Source organism: Anastrepha obliqua, chromosome 3 (genome assembly GCF_027943255.1).
Source record: "Anastrepha obliqua isolate idAnaObli1 chromosome 3, idAnaObli1_1.0, whole genome shotgun sequence".
Taxonomy (NCBI): Eukaryota; Metazoa; Arthropoda; class Insecta; order Diptera; family Tephritidae; genus Anastrepha; species Anastrepha obliqua.
Genome location: NC_072894.1, coordinates 53,976,797 through 53,987,267, shown reverse-complemented (window position 1 = coordinate 53,987,267; position 10,471 = coordinate 53,976,797). Strand labels below are relative to the sequence as shown.

At 36.2% G+C, this 10,471-nt stretch overlaps 1 protein-coding gene across 1 annotated transcript; it reads right to left on the bottom strand.

Moving 5' to 3' along the window:
- Positions 1–4,689: 4,689 nt before the first annotated feature.
- Positions 4,690–5,331, bottom strand: LOC129240645 (uncharacterized). The gene has a single exon (XM_054876571.1). The coding sequence runs from the start codon at positions 5,329–5,331 to the stop codon at positions 4,690–4,692; it is 642 nt and encodes a 213-aa protein (XP_054732546.1).
- Positions 5,332–10,471: the final 5,140 nt, after the last annotated feature.

Genomic DNA, 10,471 nt, shown 5'->3' with positions numbered 1-10,471 from the left:
ATTTATTATTTGGTTACTATAAAACAATAAATAATAGCAAACAACTTACATTTTAACAAGTTTTCCCACAATACGCTACACAATCGAAAGCAAAATTGCATTCGACTCTAAATTCGGTATACAACGAAAATTTCGACAGCGTTGCACCGCTCATAATACCAAATTGACATTCGATCTTCGACAACCAACGAATATCGAAGATCGAATGCAACTCATAATAGGGGCCAATATTAAAATCATATATTTTCTGTTCTAAACCATATCTATTCTATTTTAGTGTGCCCAGCGAAGGGGGCCGGGTTTGCTAGTATATACTATTTGAATGCGGCGGTTGTTATCGCATTGGGATAATTCGTTGCTGATTGTGTATAGTATTGTTTACTTTTACTTGTAGATAACTATTTGAATGTTTATGGTTTGTTGTTGTTTACTTGATAATGCTTGATGTTGTTTACTTGATAATGCATGTCTATTGACCATGGACTGAAGTGATTAGAAAAGAAGAAAGTGAGGCCATGTCGTTAACTCCCCTCCTTCTTAAGACGTAGCGTCCTCGCTATGGTGCTGCTACAAGTTGCTGTTGAAGACGGTTCATTTCGATTTCATATAATTCTTCAATTAGCCTTTGTCTGTTAAGCATCCTTCTATTTTCGTGGTATCGGCAGAGGTGTACCATACCGTAAGTGATAACTACCAAGGTTAAGAATCCCATTACTGTGAAGAACGTAAACTGTACAGGATTTTCTTCAATAGGTATCAAAAATGTTACGAGTTTTTGTATATTGCTGAATTTGTATATCGAACTTGAGGAAAGGATGCGGAGTACTTCAAGTTTTTCGTTATTTTGGTTGTGTATGATTTCCCTCAGTTGTAGTTGATGATTGTAATATGTGATATAATCGATGTTTGTGGATTCATTAAAATGTATCAATTTAGGGCCGGAGATATGCATATTGTTCCAAGTGTGCTCGTAGTCTGTCAAAATATATCCATTCTCTAAGATGGAGCATTATTTTCGTGGATTGTTTCACATTGTGCTGAGTTGTCTTTTATTATTTTTATAGTACAATTGTCAGAGGGTTCTGATTTACAAATAAAGTTATTCATATAGTTTTTAGATTTAGATATTCTTTGATAATCGTTACATTTTGCGATTTTAGGGTCTAAATTAATTTTACCATGCTTATGTGCTAGAGGATATACATTAAATAAGCTACATTTAGTTTCGAGGATAGGATATTTGTATATTGTTATAATTGCTTCTTGTAGGTAACAGATATGAATATCGGCATATTCTAATATATTAATTATTGAAAGATCCAACTTTCCGTGTTTTATTAAATCGTACACATCTTTCAAATTTAATGTGCCAGAATAAAAATTATTAGTTTTTGCAGAATTTATAGTGTTCGTTATTGATTGAAGTTCATTATAAACTTCTGCTATAACAATTTTTTCGGTTATTGCTTTGGGATCGAGGGCTTCGAGTATTCTCTCGAACTGTGAATTAATTGTTCTTTGCTTATTATTATTTTCTATTAGCGTATTAAGTGTAAATTTAATTTCTACAAGGTCATCGTGGTCTGGTGTGCCAGTGATGAATTTTAACATGGAGCCAAGAAAGTTAAGTGACCTTTTGGGTCTATAAATATTTGGAATGAGTTGAGTTTTCAGGGTTTCGATTTTGTTCACTAAAATTGGAGTTTCAGGTTGGTTTTCTAAATTATATGCAGATTTCATTATTCTTTCGTATGACGCGAAAGAGAGATTAGATATGTGATACAAGAAGGCTGTGTCTTGATAAATGTAAACAGGATCTGCTTCTACTAGTACATATTTCTAATTGGCTAAATCTATTATATTATCGCAAAGTACGATAGAGAAAAGTAAGGTAAATATTATTACATACATGCCTTTACACTGATATTGTCCTTATGTATAATAACTCTTTTATTGGTCGTTATTGTATCACCGTTGTCTTTTTTGACGATATGTTTGGCGTATTTTTTTACGTTTTGTTCCTTCTATGCGTCTTTGAATATACGACGTCTCCTTCTTTGTAGTTCAGCTGTTTCTGATTGCGGTTGTGGTATCGCAAAACTCTCGCTTGGTTTTGTTGAAGACGCTCTTTGATGTCAGGATACCCCCTTTGATTGAAAAACACGTCCTCGGGTCCTTCGTTGGTTGCCGAATGGATTGTTTTGTTGTATTGTCGGACTGCTTCAAATGTCTGTTCGTCAGGTACCGAACTGTGTTGATGTGCTAAAACTTTCGCGAGTTCTATTATGGTAATGAGCGTTCGTTCAACTTGACCGTTTGTTGTCGAATGAAAGGCTGGGGTTTTGGTATGCGTTATTTGTAGTCGCTTGTATATTTGTTGTGCACATATGCCGGTAAATGTTGACTCGTTATCAGTCATTACAAACTTTGCGTTTGGGTATATTTGAGATAGTATCTCGTCAACGTATTTATATGTGTCCTTCTTTGATGGTATTTGTCTCAAATGTCAGAATTTGGAGTATTTGTCGGTTGAACTAATGTACATATTATTGCTTATAAAAAATAAATCTAAGTGTATGTATTCGCCTACCTTGTTCGGTATTGGCGCTGAACCTATTGGTTGTTTGGTGTTCATACTTATTTGTGAGGCAAATTTCGCAGTCCTGTACTTCTTTTTTACAAGCGTCACGTATGTTTGGCCAGTAGTATCTGATCGAAATTTCCCGTGCGTTATTTTAATAGTTTCTGTGAGCACGTTTGTGTGTGTCCTGTGTAATTTGTTTTTGTTGTTCGGTTTCGGTGATGTGGTCCACCAATTTTTGCGCTATTACGATCGATACAGTTGAAAATGTGTTGATAATGTCATCTTCGACGTAAAATAATATTTGCTCGTCTATTTGCAGAGCATTAGTTACCTTAGGTTTAATTATATTTTTAAGTCTGTCTAGCAATTCAGTTTTGGTGTTAAAAAAAAAAGCGTATGTCGGCTGTTAGAAAATATATTTTGCGAGGATATTTCGACGAGGTTCTGGTCTGACTGTTTTATAATAATTTGATTTCTAAAGGAGTTTAATGGTTGCTTTACTCGTTTGAGTTTTTGTGTTGGGGAACTTTGAGCTGAATGTTGGGAGTCATCAGAATTTGAAGTGTGGTTTATTTGCTGGCGGGAAAGTGCATCAGCAACAATGTTCTGATGTCCAGTTTTGTAAACAAGTTTTGCACCGTATTCTTCAATGAAATTTTTCCATTTTTTTTATTTTGTATTGGGGTTTTTTTCTGATATGGAGAAGATTAAAGATTGAAAGATTGGTGATCAGTGTAAATTGTTAAATCAGCTATACCATACAAGTAATTACAGTTTCTGTAGTGACCAAACAATTGCGAGTAGAATAATTCTGTTTTGTTTGGCTGAGTGTTCGCGAATTAAATGATATGGGTTTCCGGTTTTGGTGTTGGTTAATTCGAAAGGTTTATTAAAATTGGGTTGGAAGAGTTCAACTTGGGCTTGCAGTTCCTCTTTAATTTTTTCCAGCGCTCCTGTTGTATTTAATTATGTGCCTTAAGTATTCCACAGAGTCTTGGAAAAAGTGAGATTTCTCATTAGATATCTTCATGTTGGCTTGATGAAGCGCGTTTATAATTATGCGAATGTGTTCGATATGTTCTTCAGGGGAAGAAGAATAAATGAGAAGATCATCTATATATACGTACGCGAACTTGCCGATATATGGTCTAAGGATATCGTCTATGCATCTTTGAAAAATAGAAGGAGCATTTTTCAGACCGAAAGGCATGCGAAGAAATTCGTATTTTGCTCCATTTACACTAAAGGCAGTTTTTTCCCTGTCGGACTCATTAATAAGAATCTGATGGAAGCCTGACTCTAAATCTAAAGTTGTAAATACTTTTGCATTATCTAAATTCTGTATGGTCATAGCCACATCAGGCTTCTGAAAGTTTACGACCATTCTGCGCTTAGTTTCCCTTGTTCGTCGGTACCTTTTTTAGCGACTGTCCAAATGGGAGAGTTGTACGGACTTTTGCTTGGTTGGATTATTTTATTTTTTAAAAGTTTTTTGATTTCTGTGTTAATGAAGTCATTATCCGACACAGGGTACGGATATTGCTTGGTCCAAATAGGATCTTCGGATTTCGTTCTAATGGTAGCGTGTATCGTGGTAGTATAAGGTAGCACTTCGTTTGTGACTTCATTTCTTTGCATAATTTTTTTAATTTCTGCAATATACTTTTCATTATTAACTGTATAATTTATTTTTTGTACAGATTCACTTTCTTTCTTGGCCCTATATTTATAACTGAGCTTGTACTCGAAAAGGTCGATCTCTGCTTTTATTTTTCTATGTCCCTGTTCACCCAGAAGCATATCAAATTCTTCTAATGCATCTGTTTCAAAAAATATGATATTATGTTCTAATAGTGTTGCAATTTTTTTGATTTTGTTATTGAATAACCGTGAAGGGTTTTCACTTTTACAGGTTTAATGGAAATAGACTCACCGATGTTGCATTTTGTACTTATGCAATTGTTGGTTGCTCCAGTGTCGATCATGATGTTAATTAGTTTACCTGTATCCCTGCAGTGGCGTTGCAGACACGCCAAATCGTTTATACGCCTTAAAAAAACACTGCCTGTTTCATATTCATCATTTTCGTATTCTGGTGCAAGCGATTAAAGTTTTTCCTCGCGTATTTGGTTCACACGTTGTACCTTCTGTTGTGTGTTGTAGTTACGAGATGAAGGATTTCGGTCTCTTTTTTGAGGATCTCCTCGAAATGGATTATTTGGAGCTAATCCTTGCATTTGGCGGTCATAGCTGTTTTGTTGTGGAGCAGAATGATTCCTATTTGCGGATCTCGTGTACTGTTGTGATGGAGCTACGTTCATTGGTTCGTGCTGTTGCCTGGGTGCAGTGTGATTGTATTGCACCTGTACTTTGGGTCTGTACCTTTGTGGTATCTCGTAATATTTTCTGCCTTGGTTTTGATACTGCAATGTACTATTATATTGTCTGTGCTGATTATATTGCGGAATGTCGAACTGTGAGTTCACGTTATCGTGGTATATTGTACTTGCGATAGCGTAAGCGGTTTCTAAGTCATTTGGATTGTGGCTATATAGGGTGCCGCTGGTATATTTGCTATTCAGACCAAGAATGAATGTCCTTACAGCTTCCTTGTTCGCATATTCTTTCATAGGTGATGGATTTCCTGAGCTATCCATCTCAACTTTAGTGAGTGCAAGATTAAGTGCCTTACTGACTTCGCAATGGAACTCTGCCAAGGTTCTTTTTTCCTGCCTTATTCTCTTCATTTCTTCGAGCAACACATCCAGTAGTCTCTGGAGTGTAATCGAGATGGTCTATTATATCATAAAAATGGAATTTGGTGTCGTGGTTAATTAAAATGTCGGCTGCCTCTCCTTGAATTTTCGAATGCATAATAGAGAGTGCCGGGTAGTAAGTGGGTGTAGTAGAGTAATTTTTTATATTTTCCATGCGTGTCCAGGCACGTTTTCTCCATGACCGATATTGGTTCTTATCGCCTGGGAATATGGGTAACGTTTTGAAAATTTCTAGGTTAATTTGTGACTCATTGGTGATATGTTGTGTACAGTCCTGGTATTGATTGGTGATTGTGATGTTAGATGTTGCGATGGAACTCAATCTATGTTGAGTTTTAGTGAGTCCTGTGGTCAGAGCAGCGATTTGTGCCTTTAGATTAGCGATTTCCTGTGCAGTCATTTCGGAGTCTATGTCCAACGATAAACGTGATAAATTGAAGATTGCTTGTCGCTTTCTTCGCGATTCCAGTGTGAAGTCTGTTCAGGGCCCGGAGTTTTCAGAGGGGCCCGGACTCGAGGGTAATTCCAAGAGATTTCCTGCTTGAAAAAATATAGTAAATAATACTTCTACCAGAGTTCCGTCACAGACTTTTTTTGGTGTCACCATATCGAATGTTATGATCACGATTACGAAGAATAAATATAATATGGTGATACAAAAGTGTATATTTTTGAGCTCTTATTAAATTGGAACATTTTATGCTACTGGTTTATAAGGTAATTAATAATTATAGTGATGATTAGATTAAATTTAGATAGTTGTATTTTAAATGAAGACCAATTTTGAAACGTAGTTATTCTTTAAAGCAATTTCTCCTTACGTTGATAAAGAATTAAATTTAGAGGTAGCAATAATACTTTTTATAGACTAGAAATTTTTGATTTTTCACTGGGTTTATTATTATATAAATAATTTTTTAAATTCGTTTCCCCAGTCAATTTCGCACTTTTATTTTATTTTTTTATGTTTCGGCAACTAATACGTAACCCCTTTCAAGAAAAGTTTGCTGTGTGAAATAACGTTACATCCTGGTAGAGTTTTCTAAAATTCATCTGCTGAAGAGTTTTCTAAAATTCATTTTAATCAATATTTCATAATTAATTCTATCAAAAATTTTATCAATGAGTTTTTCAATGTTTAAATGTTATATCACTATAGCATAATACGCATTTTGATAAATAAAAAAAAATTGAAGGGGCCCGCATCTCAAGTTTCCCCCGGGGCCCGAATACTCTCTCCACGGCCCTGCCAGCGGGTAATTCAATTAAATCGGAGTATTCATTGTTCAAACATACACTGTAATAACGATTTGTCAAAAAACTTTTAATAAGCTTTACGAGATACGGCGGAAAGTTAAAGCTGTTTAATTTATGAATCAGTCCATCATGCCAAATAGAGTCAAAGGCCTTTTCAATGTCCAGTAATATCAGACCAGCAGACTTCCTGTTTTCAAAACTAATTTTCACATAGTTTGCTATGCGTCTTATCTGATGCGTAGTACTGTGAAACTGCCTAAATGCGAATTGCTCATTTGGTATTAATTGGTTTGCGTTAATAAATTGAAATAATTTGTGTTTTATGACTTTTTCAAAAATTTTGCTTAGGGAACTTAAGAGGCTAAAAGAGGCTAACTCTCAGCAATATTGTTAGGTTTACCTGGCTTCCATATAGGTACAATTTTTGCTGTTTTCCAGGCTTTAGGAAAATATTGCAATTTAATACAAGAATTTATAATGTAGGTGAAATACAACACTGCTTCACAAGGCAGTGAATCATAATCATAATATTTTTGATATCATCGTGCCCGGCTGATTTCCGTAATGGTGTCTCGTATATAAGATCTCGAACATATTCATCTGTTACGTATTCGGACTCAGGGGTGTCTAAAAACTGCGAATGAATTTTATCGATTGATTGGGCTACCAAATTTTCTATCTGTGACGTACCTAGGTGAACAGATGCTTTATGATAATCGAGGAATTCATAAGCAAGAAGATTTGTCTTTTCATCGTCGAGGAAAACGACTTTATCATCGTCTTGCAATGCTTTTTTCGTTATAATTTGCAAATATTCCAAAAAGGCGGGCTTCTTTTTTCGATCGAGCTAAGTTTCTTTTTCCATGTTTCATTTCTATATATGAAAATCTCACTTCGAATTTTTGCAGAATAGTATGCTAATAGGTCGTAGTCAGACTTTTGCCTATATCGACCCCACTGTCGACGATGGTAATTTCTTACCCTTATTAGACTGATGATGAAATATGGAAGTTTTAAAAAGGTAGTTTTTGGAACTTTAAGCGGAACAGCGCTTCTGACTGCAGTATTTATACTTTCATAGAAAACTTCTATATTTTTGTCAACATCTTCAGTCAAGACAATATCATCGACATTTTTTGGCAAGCTATACAGTGTATTTTTTATAGATCGTCGATAAACACTCCAATTTGTTTTACTGTAATCCACTTTAAGATTTTCACAGTGAGAAAAATATAAATTTAGTAAAAATTTCACAGGTAAATGGTCTGAAGTGAATTCATTCAAAACTATTGGTTGGGTCAAATGCATGGGTATATTTGAAAGTACTCGTACTAAGTCTAAGTTTGAGGAGGAAAATGTATTTGATGACGGTATATACGATGGCTGGTTTGAATGCGATTTTGTTATTGGAAAGAATGTGGTAAACTCATTTAGTATATTTCCCCAGCTATTCGCTCTTACACTTCCCCAATTTCGATGCTTACTATTAAAGTCGCCGCAAAAAAGGAAATTTCCACTAATATTAAAAAGTTTCCTCAAATCTTTTTTTTATATTTGTTCTTAAGTTCTAAACTATTTGCGCCACCCGGAAAATAAGAACTAAAAACCTTAATTCTTTTATTGTCTGAAGACATAATTTCAATTCCAATGTTTTCTATAACCTCCGTACTTATAGGCGGTATCATAGTAAAGGGTTTTTTAATTGGCGCGGGTCGATTTTGGCGCCCTGTGGCAGCCATTTTGTTTTGGTGACATCTGTCAAATCTTTTGTTTATTATTCAGTTGTTTATGCCAAATCATCATGGCAAGTTACACGATTGAACAGCACATTCAAATGATAAAACTTTATTATCAAAATGAGTGTTCATTAACGTGGTAGCCCTTCAAAGTCGACTCTTCAACGTTTGGTGGCCAAATTTGAGACGACCGGGTCAGTAAACAATCAGCCAACACCTGTACGTTCGAGGAACGCAAGATCAGCCGAGAACATTGCAGCGGTCCGTGAAAGTGTACAGCAGAACCCGAGGCAGTCTATTCCTCGCCTTGCACAAGAACTTGGCCTTTCGCAGACTTCAACTTGGCGAATTTTGCGTCGGGACTTGGGCACACACCCGTACAAGATCCAACTAACCCAGGAGCTCAAAGTTGATAACCATATGACAACGCCGTTTGTTCGCTGACTGGGCTTCGATTCGTTTGGAAGAGAACCCCAGTTTTGGGCGAAAAATCATCTTTAGAGACGAGGCGCATTTTTGGATGAATGGCTGTGTTAATAAACAAAATTGCCGTATATGGGACGACACCAATCCACACGAGGTTCACCAGGTGATAATGCATCCTCAAAAAGTTGCCGTTTGGTGTGGATTTTGGGCCGGCGGCGGCATTGGTCCGTACTTTTTTGAAAACGACGTTGGTGAGGCGATCACCGTCAACAGCGAGCGCTACACAACGATGATAACCAATTTCTTATGACCCATATTGAACCATATGGACCTAGACGACATGTGGTTCCAGCAGGACGGCGCTATGTGCCACACAGCAAACGCCATTTTATTCCATTTCAACATCTACCCGCCCTTATTGAAAACCCCTTTATAACTAATACATTTCTTAATTAATACGGCGACACCACCACCTGCATTTGCTTCTCTGTCTTTGCGTATACAAACATATGTTGGGTTACAGAGTTTGTCCGTGTGTTTCAGCCACGTTTCAGAGAGTAAGCAAATGTCAATATCATTTTTAACAAGATAATCGAAAAGCTCCATAAATTTATTTCGGATACTACGGCAGTTCCAAAATATTACCTTTAGTTTTGTTGTGCCAATCATTTACTATTAGAATACACAAACTTAATCGCTAATTTTGCTATTACATTAAATTGCTCATGTTTTGTTTTACATTCTTTTAGTTTTGATATTAGCTCAAAAGTAAGCTCTGTTATTTCATTTTCTGTAAAGAAGTTGCTGCTTCTGCTGGAACATCGTTAGGAAAGTACCATACTTTTGGCTTTGTTGTTGTATCCATTGTAGGGATCGGCCAATTTGAAGAGATAGGTGGGAATTGTGAGTGCGAAAACTCAAAATTTGTTTCAATACCACTTTTATAGCGCAAAGTGTGAGCGGGTGCACGGGGGCGATTATATTTCTCTTTGATTTGTATATACATTTTTCGATTGAGACACGTAACAAACATCGCTTGCTATATGACTCTCGTTGCAGTTTGCGCATCGCACTATATTCGTATTGGAGCAGTTAGAAGTTTTGTGCTTGCCAGCACAATTTCCGCAATTCGGTCTCACATAACATCCACGTTGGCCATGCCCATACATTTGACAGTTTCGGCATTGCACTATTTTGTTTTTTAATTTGCGTTGGTAGTCCCATCTCACTACAGCGATACAGCTGCGATATTTTCTTCAGTTCGCACTCTACGTAACCTTTTTGTTGGTTTGATGTCCAATAATGTAAATTTGGTTCTAAATCTAGTCACAATAGCTCGAATAGCCGCTTCAGTGGGTCGATTAAACTGACCATAAATTGGAAGAAGCGCGCGATAAACTTTCTTAACAGAACACGCATTTTTATAATAAAATTCAATGATTTGCAAGCGTTGCTCGCTTGTAAGTCGCTTCATGGTTAAATTATAGACCAAACTGAAGATGTTTGACAGTGAAACAAAACACGAAACGTGCGTCAGCTGTTTAAACCAACTGTTTAGAAAGATAATAGCTAAAAAATCCCCCGTTAGTATCATCAGTCGGATCTGCGATGTCGTTAGACTTTTTTGTAAAGTGCCATAAAGTACCGGTGAACAATTCGTTCATGATTCAGAGAATCGAGCAAGCCTTTCA

Bases quoted from the DNA above. Each gene is read 5' to 3' on its own strand.
- LOC129240645 (XM_054876571.1), bottom strand. From the start codon at position 5,331: ATGAAGAGAATAAGGCAGGAAAAAAGAACCTTGGCAGAGTTCCATTGC.